The sequence below is a fragment of the Didymosphaeria variabile genome (assembly GCF_027946475.1).
Source record: "Didymosphaeria variabile strain IMI 356815 chromosome Unknown scaffold_1, whole genome shotgun sequence".
NCBI classification, from domain to species: Eukaryota; Fungi; Ascomycota; class Dothideomycetes; order Pleosporales; family Didymosphaeriaceae; genus Didymosphaeria; species Didymosphaeria variabile.
This window is the reverse complement of record NW_026611620.1, coordinates 2,698,069-2,713,743: the sequence shown is the minus strand read 5'-3', so window position 1 is coordinate 2,713,743 and position 15,675 is coordinate 2,698,069. Positions and strand designations below refer to the sequence as shown.

The 15,675-nt window shown below is 53.3% G+C and overlaps 6 protein-coding genes across 6 annotated transcripts; 3 read left to right on the top strand and 3 right to left on the bottom strand.

The window, feature by feature from the left end:
- Positions 1-243: 243 nt before the first annotated feature.
- Positions 244-2,681, top strand: DRS1 (nucleolar DEAD-box protein required for synthesis of 60S ribosomal subunit; the record flags this gene model as incomplete). Its single annotated transcript, XM_056209677.1, has 2 exons — positions 244-1,911; positions 1,965-2,681. 2 exons carry the CDS (start codon positions 244-246, stop codon positions 2,679-2,681), a joined length of 2,385 nt encoding a protein of 794 aa, XP_056076499.1.
- A 708-nt stretch (positions 2,682-3,389) lies between these two features.
- pis1 (phosphatidylinositol synthase 1 (CDP-alcohol phosphatidyltransferase1)) lies at positions 3,390-4,437 on the top strand (the record flags this gene model as incomplete). The annotated part of the gene is made up of 4 exons (XM_056209676.1): positions 3,390-3,501; positions 3,555-3,931; positions 3,996-4,198; positions 4,254-4,437. 4 exons carry the CDS (start codon positions 3,390-3,392, stop codon positions 4,435-4,437), a joined length of 876 nt encoding a protein of 291 aa, XP_056076498.1.
- Positions 4,438-5,791: 1,354 nt separating this feature from the next.
- N0V89_000856 (uncharacterized protein) lies at positions 5,792-8,212 on the bottom strand (the record flags this gene model as incomplete). The annotated part of the gene is made up of 5 exons (XM_056209675.1): positions 5,792-5,991; positions 6,040-6,478; positions 6,528-7,460; positions 7,510-7,614; positions 7,676-8,212. The coding sequence occupies 5 exons, from the start codon at positions 8,210-8,212 to the stop codon at positions 5,792-5,794; spliced, it is 2,214 nt and encodes a 737-aa protein (XP_056076497.1).
- A 1,686-nt stretch (positions 8,213-9,898) lies between these two features.
- PAP1 (polynucleotide adenylyltransferase) lies at positions 9,899-11,718 on the bottom strand (the record flags this gene model as incomplete). The annotated part of the gene is made up of 3 exons (XM_056209674.1): positions 9,899-10,085; positions 10,133-11,518; positions 11,567-11,718. The coding sequence occupies 3 exons, from the start codon at positions 11,716-11,718 to the stop codon at positions 9,899-9,901; spliced, it is 1,725 nt and encodes a 574-aa protein (XP_056076496.1).
- Positions 11,719-12,738: 1,020 nt separating this feature from the next.
- On the bottom strand, positions 12,739-13,849 carry N0V89_000854 (uncharacterized protein; the record flags this gene model as incomplete). The annotated part of the gene is made up of 2 exons (XM_056209673.1): positions 12,739-13,655; positions 13,708-13,849. The coding sequence occupies 2 exons, from the start codon at positions 13,847-13,849 to the stop codon at positions 12,739-12,741; spliced, it is 1,059 nt and encodes a 352-aa protein (XP_056076495.1).
- Positions 13,850-14,547: 698 nt separating this feature from the next.
- On the top strand, positions 14,548-15,490 carry N0V89_000853 (uncharacterized protein; the record flags this gene model as incomplete). Its single annotated transcript, XM_056209672.1, has 2 exons — positions 14,548-15,282; positions 15,341-15,490. 2 exons carry the CDS (start codon positions 14,548-14,550, stop codon positions 15,488-15,490), a joined length of 885 nt encoding a protein of 294 aa, XP_056076494.1.
- Between the last annotated feature and the right edge of the window lie 185 nt (positions 15,491-15,675).

Below are 15,675 nucleotides of genomic sequence, written 5' to 3'. Positions count from 1 at the left end.
CTTGACAGGACATAGTTTATTAGAATAATGTCCTCAAAGTTCTGTCAGATGAGGCGAGGCGCTAGCGGATGAAAATTCTTGGCGTTGCCGACCAAACTGAACTTTTTCTGCCGCGCGACCTCGACAGTGCAACGTCGACTTCAAGTCGAACGTACATTTTGCGATAGTTCAATCTGTATCAAGAGCATTATAAAGCAAAATAGTACCTCGCATTTTCGCCAAAACCCACTACAAACCTACACAATGGCGCGCGACGACGACTTCATCTTCACCATCTCCGACCACGAGGATGTTTCTGACGATGGCGCCGGACAGATGGATGAGCCTTCGAAACTGGCTGGTCGCGGAAAAAAACGCAAGCTGGACGACGCTGCGCTGGTGAAACCTAAAGAGATCCAGCAGTCTAAGAGGAGTAAGAAGAAGGGCAAGAAGGCGAAAGAGGCAACGCCAGAGCTCGAAGAGGTCGACGACAATGAAATCATCGAGCCTGTCGAGGTCGCTGACGATAACGACGATATTGCGAGCGACTTCGAGTTTGCGCCGGGTGACGTCGACATTGGCTATATTGAGGACTTCGACGGGTGGGGCAACGATGCGGCAGCGACACAGGAATCCAAGGATAGGAAGGGCACGGCTGTCGATGTTGACGAGATCATCGAGCGGAGACGCAACAAGCAGAAGAAGTCGCAGCCTGCGGAAGATTTGGACGATGCAGGAGAAGCCGAGGCCGATTTCGAGGGCTTTGGGGACGACGATGAATTGCTGGCCGATGATGCGTTCGGCATGGGCGCGGAAAGTGAGGATGACGAAGACGCAGACGAGGATGAAGAGGAGTCAGAGGTAGACGAAGATGACAGTATGCAGAACGCGGAGCCAGGTGCAGACGATTCGGACAACGAATCTATAGCTGCGCCCGTCGCACATCCCATGGATCTCGAAGAGGAAGAGTCGGATGAGGATAGCGAACACGAGGAATCTGCGGAAGCGAAGAAGGCTGCCGAATTCTTCGCGCCAGAGGAGAGCGTGAAGACACAGAAGAAGAAGGGTGCAAAAGGAAACGCATCGTTCCAAGCCATGTCTCTATCGAGACCTATACTTAAAGGTCTTGCATCCGTGGGCTTCACTGAGCCTACTCCGATCCAGTCAAAGACTGTGCCGATTGCGATGGAAGGCAAGGATGTGGTGGGAGGAGCCGTCACTGGTTCCGGTAAAACCGCTGCGTTCCTGATACCAATCCTCGAGCGTCTTCTTTACCGACCGAAGAAGATTCCTACTACTCGCGTTGCTATACTCATGCCAACGCGTGAGTTGGCAGTGCAGTGTTTCAACGTCGCACAGAAACTCGCCGCTTTCACTGACATCACCTTCGCACAGCTCGCTGGTGGTTTCTCCTTGCGTGAGCAAGAAGCTGTCCTTCGAACGAAGCCCGATGTTGTCATCGCCACTCCTGGTCGATTTATCGATCATATGCAAAATTCGGCAGGATTTCAAGTCGAAAGTCTTGAAATTCTTGTTCTAGATGAAGCCGATCGTATGCTTGAGGAGGGTTTTGAGAGCCAGCTGAACGAGATCTTGACGACGATTCCGAAATCAAGACAGACGATGCTTTTCTCAGCTACCATGTCCACATCAGTTGATAAATTGATCCAGATTGGCATGAACAGACCGGTGCGGCTTATGGTTGATTCTAGAAAGAACACTGTGGCCGGTCTTACCCAGGAATTCGTCAGAATAAGGAAGGGTAAAGAGGACAGGCGTCTGGCATATCTGATGTACATCTGTACCAAGGTATACACCGACAGAGTTATCATATTCTTCCGGCAAAAGAAAGAAGCCCACCGCGTTAGGGTAGTTTTTGCGCTATGTGGGCTCAAAGCCACCGAACTTCATGGCAACCTGACCCAGGAACAGGTAAGCCGTCGTCAAAGATCCAATACCATACCTTCACTGACAGATACTTCTAGCGTATCCAAAGTGTGGAAGCCTTCCGTTCTGGCCAGGCAAGCTATCTTCTCGCGACTGATGTCGCTTCTCGTGGTCTCGATATCAAGAACGTCTCAACAGTCATCAATTACGAAGCTCCTCAAACGCACGAGATCTATCTTCATCGTGTTGGACGTACTGCGCGTGCCGGACGTAGTGGACGGTCTTGCACGATTGCCGCTGAGCCTGATCGAAAAGTGGTTAAACAGGCTGTCCGATCATCTCGCTCGCAAGGCGCAAAAGTGGTCAGCAGACAGGTACCACAGGAAGAGTCGGATAAGTGGACTCAAAAGCTGAAAGAGTTCGAAGATGAGATCGAGGAGGTGTTACAGGAGGAGAAGGAAGAGCGCGCTATGAGCATTACTGAACGCGACCTGAAGCGCGGAGAGAACTTGATCGTTCACGAAGATGAGATCAAGTCTCGACCTAAGCGAACATGGTTCGAATCGGAGAAAGATAAGGTGGCGGCGAAGGAAAAGGGAGCTGCTGTCCTCAACGGCCCTGCGAAGACGGACAACAAGAAGAAGGGTAAGCTAAGCGGAAAGGATCGCAAGAAGCTAGATCTGAAAGACGTCCGGTCGGAAGGTAGGGTGTGGAAAAAGGGCAAAGAGGAAAGAGGGAAGAAGACGCTAAACGGAGGCAAAAGTGCGCCAGGAAAAGGTAGCCAGGGCAAGCCCAAGGTTGGAAAGCGACGTTGATCGTAGACGGGCTGCTTCATAGACCTGACAATGCAACCTTTGATACCCGCTCCGATATGACTCTCGTGGGAGCGGCGCGTGTGGCCGGGGCCCCGGGGTGTATAGGGACACGTGATCGTGGTGTTTCCATCCAAGGTTCCAGGTTCAAGTCCTAGGTTTCCTTACTTCACAGGGTAGGGCTGCCAAGCCCGGTTAGACCGGATTCGCGGAGGGCGGCGGAGGTGTCGGAACAAAAGTGCAGAGCCAATTTCACGTCTCACCCTGTGCGCCTGCCTACTCTGCTCAGCACTCCAGGCATACGCTCCTTCAACGGTACGAAGATTCGTACCTTTCAACCTTCTGCACTCAACCCTTGCAAATACTCACATCCCGCCCGCACCACCGATCACACCACGGTCGCCGAGAACCCTGCCCACGTTAGCTCCTCTTATCCGCTTATCGTCGTCTCCTGGAATAACTTTGAGCACCGATCCCAGCGCGAGTCCCGCCGCACGTTTCCGCATACCTTCCGAATACACTTGGCGGGTTGGCCCTTGGGGTGTCCAAAGGCGCGAGCACACGTACATCGGAGCTTAGGAACTAGCGGACGACGCTCGGTCAACAGCGTTGCGCCTCAGGAAACTCTGCCGTGGGGTGACCTGCACAACTCGAACCGGAGCATTAGCAGAACTGCTACATACACGTCGGAAAGACCATTCGGTGCTCGAAATGCCAGAAACACGCTCAATGGCCAACGGCAACGGAGCCACCGTCAGGAGCAGGCAACCACCAAAAGAGGAAGCGGAAGAGAACATCTTTCTTTTCTATCCTAATTTAATTGGTATGAACCCTTTAACCTCTTTTCTCAGGCCTTCCCAACTCACTTTCGTCTAGGTTACGGCCGCGTCCTCCTCGCCGTCGCTTCCCTCTACTACATGCCGCTGCATCCCCGCACATGCGCAACCGCATACAGCATTTCCTGCCTCCTTGATGCTCTCGACGGGATTGCCGCGCGCCACTTCGAACAATCCACCAAGTTTGGTGCGGTCCTCGACATGGTGACGGACCGCTGCACGACCTCGTGTTTGCTCGTCTTCTTGGCGAGTGCCTTCCCGCGCTGGAGCATCGTCTTCCAGATTCTGATTTCCCTTGACCTAGCGAGCCACTATATGCATATGTATGCGACCCTAAGCATGGGCGGAAGCAACCAAAGTCATAAGAAGATCGATGAGACGAGGAGTTGGGTATTGAAAATGTACTATTCGAACAACGTACGTCTCGATAATTTGTTTGAGAGCATCAAGAGCTAAGACAAGAGAGCTAACACGTGTACAGAAAGTTCTTTTCACCTTCTGCCTGTTCAACGAGCTGTTCTTCATCGCGCTCTACCTCCTCTCTTTCTCCTCGCCGTACCTTTCGCCTACGCTCTTGAAGGACCCCCAGGCCCCGTCCTCACTAAACGTCGGAACACCTGCGTTGCCGAAGCCGTCTATGATCTTTACGAGCCCCTGGTCGGCGGGTGCCATGGAAATGGCGAGGTAGAAAATCCCATATATGTTGTGCCGGAGAACGTGGGCTAACAATTCCTGATAGAGCCAACAAAATGGACTCAACCGTTCCGTGGATTCTTTGCATCGCATCGTTTCCCATCATGTTTGGCAAGCAGGTGATCAACGTGGTACAGCTTGTCAAAGCCAGCAAGTGGCTCGCTGAAGGTGACCGAGCAGAGAGGAAGAGGTTGGGCCTCCCGCGCCGTGGCTCGAAGAAGACGCAGTAATGGAATCGCGACTTCGAGGCGAGAAAGACTTGGAACGTGAAAAGCCATGCATAAGTGTAGGACTACGAAGAAGGCGGTAAGGTTCAAGCAGATGATCAGACCAAATCAGTCTTGACGGCGATTTTGGGTTTACGAGCGAGCATTAAATGGATTTGGTGCCAATTAAGGGGACATTTCTTGTATGTTCTTTTCTTCTTTCGCTTTCGCTTTCGCTTTCCCCATTTTATGACATATCATTCGCGTAGGGGCCTCTTGTAGAAGGATTGGGTAGGGCTCTGGGCTCGGACAGAGGAGACGCCGGTGTGCACTTGGCACAGTGAATGAGAAACTACATATCGAACTATACTACCTAATGCTAATTCATCACACAAAGCAATACTATCTACAATCCTTGCGTGACAGTCTCACGAAGAAAGCGCCCTGGCAACACCCATAAAGTCCACCCAGGCCAACTCATCACAATCCCCCTTCGCCTTCCCAACAGACCGAATGATACCAGCACCCAAGACACGAGTCTTTCTTCACAGGCTCAGGCGGGTAAGACCACTCTCCGCAGCAATACAGTCCGAGAACGCAGGCTCCTACCCTCATGCCTTGGCCACCGCACACGCATTAGTCTCTTTGTCTCTCCGTGTACATCTCAGAGAGCGCGGTGTCTGTACCTGGGCGAATTGGGATACCAGCTGAGGTAGGGGAAATACAGCAAAAAGTGCTGACATGACCAAGGTGAAAGCCTTCATCTTGGCGATGTGTGACTAGAGATTAATGGTTGCTGATCTGGAGGAAAACAAGCTGGTGTGCGAGGTGAGGGGAGAAAGAGGAAATGAAGGATCGGCCCATATAGGGAGCGACTTTCTCTCGACACATTTTTCAAGTCCAGTCTCCTGCTCAACGAGCGGCCTCACGCGAGGACACGTGCGTGAGCTCCGCATGGTGTTGATGCAGATACCTGTGCCGCCCCTGGGATGATGTTGAAGACAGATGTTTTGCCGGCCGCAATGTTCTCAATCCACTCATCCACTGTAGGCCCATGGTTCTTACGACCAAGATCAGTTCCACTTAACATCTATATTCAGTCGGGGATCTTAGTTAAAATTGAGGAATAAACAATACGACGTGCTTGAGGGGGTATGCTAAAGCTAGAAGCTAAATATCTCGTCTCATCAAAACTTCCTAGACTCCGTGTGTACTTCATCCAACCCCTATCGTCCTCAATATCACCTACCCAGATCGCTACCACATCAAGATATCTAGTGAGGTATTCGCAATTATCTTATCGTTCCTAGTAAATGTGCACCCAGAAAGCAAACTTTTGGCCAAGCCCAAGTATCCACACATGCGCGTCACAAATGAACTACCTGAATCGGGCTGTGCAACGACCCATGACTTCGCCTTGGCACACGAGCTCAGCGTTGAATTCGGAACCATCGAGCGTGAGGTAGATGTCGAAGTACACACGGTAGAAGGTACCTTGGGGCGTGTCCATGCGCTCGAAGTCCTTCTCGAGGTTCTTTCGGGAGAGATCTGATGTGAGGGTGACCACTTCCTTAATGCCTGCAGCTTGTTAGCATAAACCTACACTGGAAGTTTGACTGCACCTACGTGGGTCCTTGGTATATTCTGGGCAAACATCGTCGTCACAAGCGTATAGTATATCTTCGTACATAAGCGTCGCGCCGGGCGCCACCTGTCTGAAGAAGGAAACCTTGACAGGCTCGCCAATCTTGACACGTTGGCCCTTTTGCACGAAAATTTGTCGGGTGTATTTGCATCTGTCCTTGCCGTCCAGCGACGGAACACGGTACTGTTCGGGGTGGTGACCCTCTTTGAAAGGCTGCAAGGTAGCCATAAGATAATGCCGTCGAGCAACACGGTGAGTAACGATTCGCTCGGTGATACCGGCTGTAACGGCACCCTTGACGATAGCAGCGACGGAATCCATGGGACGAACGACTTTGGACTGGAATTGGGGCGGCACGTGGAGCTTGATTTGTTGAAAGAGGTACTCGGACGCACCGAACCCCCCAACAACGAGCACGTTCTGCACCGGTCAGAAAACTATCACTTGCGTTATCAAGATGTGCACATACCTGTAGTGATCTGTTCTGTGCCTGGATTGCGATGATCTGGTTCCGTACCAACTCCAAGATTCGGTTCACGACGGGTTCGAAACACTGCAGGATCTCCTCGTTGGTGAAGGTCATGTAGCCTTCCTCGATCCCGGCCTCAGGGAACTCGGCCTCAATGCCGACATCAACAGCCCATTTCTGGCCGTTGTTACGGAAATCAGCCTTTATTCTGTTCTCGAAATCCATGATACACTTAGCATAGACCTTGCCCGCCGTTTTCGAGCCGTCAGGCAGCTTCATCTTACGGATCTTGGCTCGTAAAATGTTGCTGAAGTTGCGGTTCAGAGCCGTTGAACCGCACGAGTCACCGGATCCAGCTGTGCACTCGGCTACGGAGAAAGGTTGCTCTTCCTCAACCTCGTAAGCGATCAAATCGACGGTACCACCACCGCAATCGACGATTAGCACGGCATCGTGCACCTTGACGTTGAGCAAACCAGTCTTGGTACAGAACATGGCGGCAGCTTCGGGCTCGGTAATCAGAGTTAACCTATTGTCGTTCTCGTCACGCAGGAAACCGGCCTGGATAGCCGCAGCACGTGTTGCGGCCTTACCCGCATCGTTCCAGATGGCAGGCACGGTCAGGTAATACCGGATGTTGCGCTCTTCCCTATTGAATACCTCGCCCAGCGTCTTCTGCAGCTGGTTGCGCATGGCCTGGCGCAGGTGGAAGAGGTAGTCGGCAGCGACATCGATTTCCGACTTGCCCGGGGGAAGCGGAGGTAGGTTGATGGGGTCGATGTATGTGTTTCCGGACAGCATAAGCTGCAGCTTGAACCATTCGACTTTTTGCACACCAGGCTTAGGGTAGCCCGTGGGGGCCAAGGCGTCAGCGATATCAGGGCCCCAACCCACAACTTTCTGGTACTGGTCGTAGTACAGGACGGTAGGAATCTGCGGGTCGCATTAATACGGAGGATGCAGCCGAGTGTGAGGGTCATACCTTCTGCTTTGTCTGGTTGCCCGCACCGGGCCATTCGGTGATGATGTCTTCCTTGGCTTCAGTGTTTGTGGCGAAGGCGAAAGCGACACCCGAGAAGGTGGTTCCCTGAAGGATTTGAAGTCAGCGCCCGTGCCGCAGGCATGCATACGGCCTGAATAAAACTCACAAAATCGATGCCCACGATCAGCTGGGCCTTGGAGCGACCCTCGCCCGCGACCTCTGCCATGCCGCCGCCAGGCCTGTACTGCAGCTGCTGGCTAGGCGGGACCGGCGCACCATAGGGCTGCTGTCCTGGCGGTGGAGCGCCTCCGTAGCCCTGTTGGGGAGGGTAGCCAGGGGGCCCGCCCTGCGGTGGGTAGCCCATGGGCTGGCCATGCTGCGGCGGGTATCCGGGGGCGCTGCCCGTGTTGATGGGCGGCAGCGGGCTGTTGGGACGGCCTTGTGGCTGCTGTCCGGGCTGGAGACCGCTGGGCGGCGCGTACGTGTACGAAGGAGGGCGGCCGAGGGGGTTGTTCGGATTCATGTTGGACTGCTGCTGGCCTGGGCCTGGCTGGGGCAGGCTGTTGGTGCTGGTGTTGGAGGGCTGCGGGGAGAGCGAGTTCGGGCGCTGCGAGGGCGTGGTGCTGCCCTGGGGCGAGGGCGAGGGGTTGTTGGACGAGCTTCTTCGTTTCGAACCCACTAGGTTCTTGAAACGAGCATTCATGGAGTTCATCAGCACGGAGGAGGGAGGAACGAAGGTGGTGGGGTGTCGGGTGTTAAATTGGAAGCACGCTGCGGCTGATACAAGGCTGACAGAGCTAACTCGAAATCCTGTCCCGCTTCAGCAACAGAGTCGCAAAGCCCCAAAGCGAGCGGAAACGGCAGTGGAGGCGCAGCGATTGGGCCGTTGGGTGCGCAGTTGGACGTGCCCGGCGGCAGCGAGAAGGACGCTCTCGTGTGTTCGCCGCCTGCCCCTCCAGGTACGGCGTAATATTCAAGCCGCCTGTCGGGTTGCCGCCACGGCCCTCACGTGCGTCAGGCGTGCTCTTTGTGCCCATTCCATTGTCGTCGGACTTGGACACCACCAGTCTGGCATCGACAGAGGGGACGGCTCCTTGTCCTCCGCCCCTGCCTAGGGCAGCAGCACACGATGGGCAAAAGGTGGGATGCTCACTAGTCCTTGTACCTTGTAAGGCTGCTCACTCAGCCTAGACCGATGGCAGGTCGGATACTCTGGGTCCTACTGCTTCGGCTTCTCGAATCTGCTACCGCCGCAGAGACCCAAAGATGCAAAGTCCTAGAGGCCTAAAGAGCCAAAGACGCAAAATGCATGTTCCACTCTCCTGCATGGAAACCGGTGAAGACGGCGGTAGCGTCTGCGGTCTACAGCTGGTAGGACAGCACGGCCAACGACGTCGCCGCTCCCCGGCAGGGGTCTTCTGCGCCTGCTTAACGAGCATGGCAAGATCAGCGCCTGTCCTCCGTCTGCTGGTCTACATCTTCTTTACCTCCACTTGCCAAGAGCATAGGTCTTGTTGCAACCCTATAGCAGGGAAGTGAGTTTCCATGGCTACTCCTCTGCCAGGCAGTAGCCACCCAGCCGTCCCAACGTCACTGCCAGTTCGGAATTGTAATACGTCTCCACTTGTCCGTTCGGATTGACACGTCACGCAACATGTTGTATATTTGATAAGTTGAGACTCTCAAGAGGCATATACGCATCCAGTGCGATTGCAACCATGCCTCCTCAAACAGGCAGACAAAACTAGAACTCGCTAAAGCGAAACCGCCCCATGCTTTACCTCCTTGTTCAGAATGTTGATATGGTCGCCCATGAATCACCTTTTCCCATTTCGCCGCACCCAATGCATCACAAACAAAAGAACGCCCGCTCTGACCGTGTATGATGAGATTGACGCTAGGAAATGACCCGTACACTGCGGGCGGGTGCTGAAGAGGAGCTTTTCCATTTTCGTCGTTTGCCGGCCTCTGTTAAAAGTTGGTTTTGTGGTGCGGTGAAGCAGCCTTTTCCACTTTTTTTTCTGGTTTTGTTGTTCAAGTAGCCGCAGCGAACCGGCATGCGTATACGGCATCGGACCGCAGGCCGGAAATGGGGTCGTCGTGTAGGAAGCTACTTGCTTTGAACCGCTTCAAGGCGGTCTCGGCAGTGGTAAACTTGATCTCATAGCGGTGTGGTGTAACCGCAACTGTGAGTAAGATTCTTCCAGAAGAGCTTGGTGCTCGGGTCCTCTCTGTAGGATAGAGCGCCGGATATATGCAAATCTAGCTGCTAGCATATTCATGCAGGGGTCGACATGGGGATGCCGTTGACATCTGAGGCTCGCTTCTTGCTGGATTTCTCGCTGTCCTAGATTAGCAAAAAGTCAGTATATGTATTCAGACTCGCCTCTCACGGCGTTTCAATCAATTGGGGGCACTTTGCAATTCGCACATTACGCACTTCGATACCAGTTTCGGCGAATTGACGCTTAGCGCTCTTAGTGCCGTTGGTCTTCTTCTTGTCGTCTTTCTTATGCTTGACCGGTTTCGCCGGCTTGGTTTCACCCTTCTCGAACAAGTCGTCAGGCAATTCGTAGCTGTATCTGTTAGCAGATATACATGGAACTTATTGCTACCCACTAACCAACGTGTGTATACAACCTTCGTTGCCATAGAGTCCCTATCAAAGACATCTTCGTCCTCTTCGACGTGACGCTTATACTCTGAGACGGGGTAGGAAATATCGAGCTTCAGCTTGGATTCTCCAGGTACGGTTTCCAAGCCAATATACCACGTTGAAGTGTATACAGTTGTCTTTTGGTCGCCACTCTTCGATCCTTCTTCCGCAAGAACCTGATACTTTGTGCTGCCTTGCCTGACTTCATCAATCTCTGTATCGCTAGCGCAGCGGTGCACTCGATCGACGCCCTTCATGTAGACGCGCAACTGTTTGATGCCACCAGCGTTACCATTCTCAATGTTCTTGGCCAGAAGCCGGACCTTGGATTGTGCTTTTCCAGAGAATGCATCGAATTTGTCCTTGTCGCCAGATGAAGAAGCAATGACGCTGAGGTAATATTTGTGATCCTGTGTAAAGAATGTATGTCGTCGAAACAAGTCGGCCCAAGACTTGGTTCCGCTCGGAATTGCCGTCACAATCGCGTTTGCGCGTTCAAACTCCTTCTTCATGATTGCAAGAGTTGAGTGTGATACGGAGTGAGTGGCACACATGGAAGGATAGGCGGGAGTGATGACGGGCATCAAATGCAGCTTGTCCGAATAGTTCTGCAGAGGGTTCCAAATTTGAAGATTTAGGATATTTGACGTTTCCAGGTCTTTCAGCATAACAGGGCGTGGCCAGTTCCATTGTTGCATGAGAGCAAAAAACTTGGCAATGATAGTGGATCCGCATGCGAAGGGATACAGTTGACAAACGCGAGCTACCATGAGAGCCCAGGCTATGCCGCCAGGAAAGCCGAACACAAATCCGTACACGGCACGTTTGTTTGCCCAAACTTTGATCGCACGAAGAGCATGCCTGAATGACTGGGCCTGAGGAACGAGCTCGAGTAGCTCCTTCGCCGTCCGGACACCATTCACACTTCGTATAGTCTGGTCGTCCAAGCCTCGCAAAACGCTCTGGTCATGCAGCTCAAAGTCTCTGGGAATCGACGATTGCGAGGGCAGCGATGCAAAGATCAGATCGATGTCAACGCCATCGTATTCCAATTTGATGATGGGTACAAAGGCATCCGGCACCTCGACAAAGCTGTCAATTAGCTTTGGATCGGACATTTCTTTGAACGTTGGCCCAAAGTGGACGAAGTAATCGTGCACGTCAACACTCTTGGGTGCGACGACAAGGGTATCGATATCGGAGTCGGGGCCATGAACACCTATGGTATAGCTGCCGTACGTGAAGACCTTCCCACCAAGATTGTCAATGGTCGATTTGGGCAAGTTTTTGCTGCGGCCGACGCGCTTGACGAATTCTTCCGTCACCTTTTGGAGGTGTTTGAGCACACGATCCCTGGCAAAAGTCAGCAATGGCACAGTGTGTAGGATACTGAGGACATACCGCCGGTCATTGCCCTCGGGGGTCTCGAAGTTGTTGATGCTCTTCAAGTACTCGATCAGCTGCTCGTTGGCTTTGAGATCCTTTGGTTCTGGCTTGGCCTCAGACAAAGGGTGCGTGATGCCCCATTTCTTCTTTGGCTGGGCGTCGGTCATTATGGGCAATTGAGAGCAGGCGCGCAGGCCGGCAAAGAGCTCGGAGGTGCTGCGGAGCGCAAGCGGCTGAATCGCAGCGGGCGGATTGAGCGCGTATCGAAAGGCTGGTCGTGGGGGAGAGTGCTGAGCCGTGGCGGGCTATTTCGAGGGCTCCCGCATGGCGACGCGATCAGCAACGGGCACTGAAGAGTGAATGAACGAACCTTGTCTGCACGTCGCTGCCGTTGGCTTCACGGCGCAAGAGCCAAGACGGCATGCGCCACTCGCGCATAAGCCACACCAGCTGCATGGAGCACGCTTCCTTGCTCAACACGACCAGACCAAAACACCCACACCCGCGGGATGCCGTCTTCCCGATTCAACCCTCATTTGTCCACGGCGTTCCATCTGTCACACAAGAGCGCGCTCGTCCTGCTACCGCCGTCCACGTCCAGGCGCCGATAGAATCTGTGCGCGGCGCGTACACGACGAACATTTCGCGCGGTAGCTTACCCACATAAACCTCATCTATCCGTTCTTTGATCTACCTTCCGCGCAAAGAAGGCGCCACTTCGCCAGATTTGAAAAAGGACATTCGCTCTCGTGTCAAGAAAGTCACAAAGATTACCGAACCATTTCATATGAATCCAGTGACTGATGCGCCCAAATCCTTTATACACAGCACAAGCTCCAGAACAGTATGGCTGCAATCCTCTTCCGATTTTGTGACCAGACTGCAGGCGGCTCTTCAGACGGAATTCTCAGAGTGCGATCATGACAAGAGGCCCTTCGTACCACACCCGTCGCTGGGCCGAGCAAGGTCCGATGCTCAGCAAATACCAATTTGCGAATTGCTTAACAAGAAGGTTTCAAATCATCCGACTAGCAGCGAGATGCAAGGACTGCACTGGCTCGTCGATACGGTCTACCTATGTCATTGAACGTAAAGGCTACAACGGTCGTTTCAACATCATCGGTGGTCTTACGCTAGGAAAAGTGAGCTAGCAGTTTGTTCGGCGGAATTCGTCCCGCAGTGGAACCTCAATTACTCGCGAAGAACTCCCGCAGTTGTTCGTCCAACCATTTTACATCTTCCTTGCTGTCTCCAGGCCCTCCAGCCCAGTGGCCCCAAATACTGGGGATGACTTTCAGCGTGCCGACGCCCGGCCTCATGTTCTGCACTTCGATCTCCGAATCCTCTGGTGGGAAGTAGAGGTCAGTTTGAGCCGGTAGCACCAGCGCTTTCGCCTTGATCCCTTCCATCGCCTTCGTAAAGTCCCCGTCGTATGGCTCTTGTTTCGAACAGTCTCCGAGTTGCCACGTATTCGCCATGACCAGCATGTTCTCTGGATCTTTCGAACACGCCCATGCCTCCCAGAACTTGACCATGAAGTCCTCAATGTCCTTGAAGCCTAGCACACTTTCGTAAAGCTTCTCCCGGTAGAAAGCTTGGCTCAAGCCCCATGCCGAGTACACTCGACCGAGCGCCTTGAGTCCGACCCGCTTCGACTCTTCGGTGAATCGCACGTATTGGACTTTGTCCGAGCTCAGATGTTGCTTACCGACGCCCTCGCTGCTGGTTCCCTTCGCTGCGTACAGCCCGGACTTGACGCCCTCAAGCATTGCCTGATTGTGCAGGCTGGTCCTCGCGGCGCCACAGAAAGGAGCAATCAGATCCATGAAGTCTGGATATTGCGTCGCCCATTGGAAGGTCTGGCCTGCACCCATACTCCAACCCAGGACAGCTCTTGCATGCTTGATACCCAAGTGATTGGTGACGAGCTCATGCTGCGCTCGTACGTTGTCGTAGAAGGTAACTTCAGGAAATGGCCTAAGCTCTGGCTTGTTCGACGGTGAAGCTGATTGGCCGTTTCCAAAGAGAGCTGGGATGATGATATAGTACTTGGAAGGGTCAAGCGTCTTGCCGGGGCCTGTAAGCCACAAATTATCGGATATGACTGCAGCAAAGTCGTCAGTGGAAGACATCAGACACGACAAGCTCCGACTCACGTCCAGAGTACCATGTAGGGTAAATCACAGCTGGAAGAGAAGAATCTCCCAGTGTCTTGTAGGCGATGGAAGCGTCCGGAAGCTCTCCTCCGCGCTGCAACTTGAAGTCGCCGAGCTTGTAGGTTTCGCAGGCGTCTGACATGTCGAGTTTGTCAAGCCTGGGAGCTGTGATGCCAGTATCTCGTCCGATCGCTGTGTACTTATACTTCTCTCGTGCCAGGAATCTTCGTCGTTGGTGTCACCACACTCGTGGCGCTTGCCCACAAGAGATAGCTTTTTTGAAACTCCGTGTCGCTTTTCGTTTCAATCCTCTCGATGTTTGTAATCCTGGAGGAGGTGATAGTTCTACTCCGAGCGATATCCGAGCAACCAGCGATGGTGTTGCGCTTCGCAGCGGGTCGGATTGTGTGCAGTGGCTCTCACGTTTGTCAGCACAATCGAGGAAGGTGGTTTGTCATTCAACACTATGCAAGATGTAGTGTCGAGGCTTCAGAGTCCTGTCTTCACCAGGCGCATCTTATCTAGATAGGCCAGGCCAGGGGAGCTCTGGACGCTACCCGCAGCGGGGTCGGTACCTCCCCAAGTCCCTGCCGTGGTGGGGTAGGTAGGGCTAGTGTCGGCAAACGAATGACGTCTCGACTGTTGATGGCGCGCGGCCGGGACAGGAACTGTAGCGCACCTCGGAGGCGTTCCGTGCCTCGGGATCGTTCCGTATCGTGAGAAAGGCGATATACTGCTACAAATTGCTTTATTACCAGCGACCCTTTGATCACCAACACAGTCGGGGCTCCATATCACCTTCCTCTTGACCAATCTACGAGTACAACGGCATCGGAAAACATGGCAGAAGGCAAAGCAGACGCCGAGGCGGCCATAAAGCGCAACCCTCACCCCGACTTCAAAGGCGTCGAGGACTCACGGCCAGACTTCGAGAAAGATAGAACGGTGCACTATGTCAAGACACCCAAGCCGGACTGGAAGCCCGGACAAGGCGCGAACAACGCCTCCGGCCTCTCGACAAAGCACCGAGAAATTGATCCATACGCTGAAGGCCGCCCCGCAGTGCACAACTACAAGCTTCTCATCTCAGGTGTCGTGCCCCGCCCCGTAGGCTTCGTTTCCACCATCTCTGAAGATGGAAAGTCCACGAATCTAGCGCCTTTCAGCTACTTCAACATGATTAGCCATGACCCCCCGCTGTTCGTCCTGGGATTTGCTGGCGGGCTGCTCAATGCGAAGGACTCGTTGGCAAATCTGCTAAAGACCGAAGAATGCACTTTGAACATCATTTCCCAGGATTTCATCGAGGCGGCAAATTATACGAGTTTGAATGCGCCAGCAGGCATCTCCGAGTGGACCTTTAGCGGTCTACATCCCGCAAAGAGCTCCATCGTCAAGCCGGATCGCGTGCAGGAAGCGGTTTTCAGCATTGAAGCGAAGCTCGTCAAGTCCTTGGAGTGGGAGAGCAAGGCTACGCCTGGGAAGAAGACGGGTGTTACGGTTATTGTTGAGGGTCTGAATTTCTGGGTAAGAGAAGACGCGGTGGATGAGGCTGGTGTACTGATTGATCCTGCGGTAAGTTCCATTCCGTCAGGAAACACAGTGTGGCCGACATCACGCTGATACGAAACAGGTCCTGAGGCCCATCTGTCGCCTGGGAGGCATCACATATGGACGGGTGACGGACCTGTTCGAGTTGCCGCGGCCACAGTACAACGATGTTATCAAGGATCCCGAGATCGAAAAGTTAGCGAAGTCCAAGACAGACGGGCAGCTTGAGTAGGTGTTTGCGTTGCATTGCTTCGTTGGAAGGCATTCCTGACGTGCTAAGTATTCGCGAAAGATTATAGATGAGAGCAGACGACATAGAGAGCTGTATTGAGCATCCAGCAATTTTCAATGTCAGGAAGTATCATGACTACAAGGAGCGGATATAGACAAACATGTGAAAGCTACCCAAGAAACAGA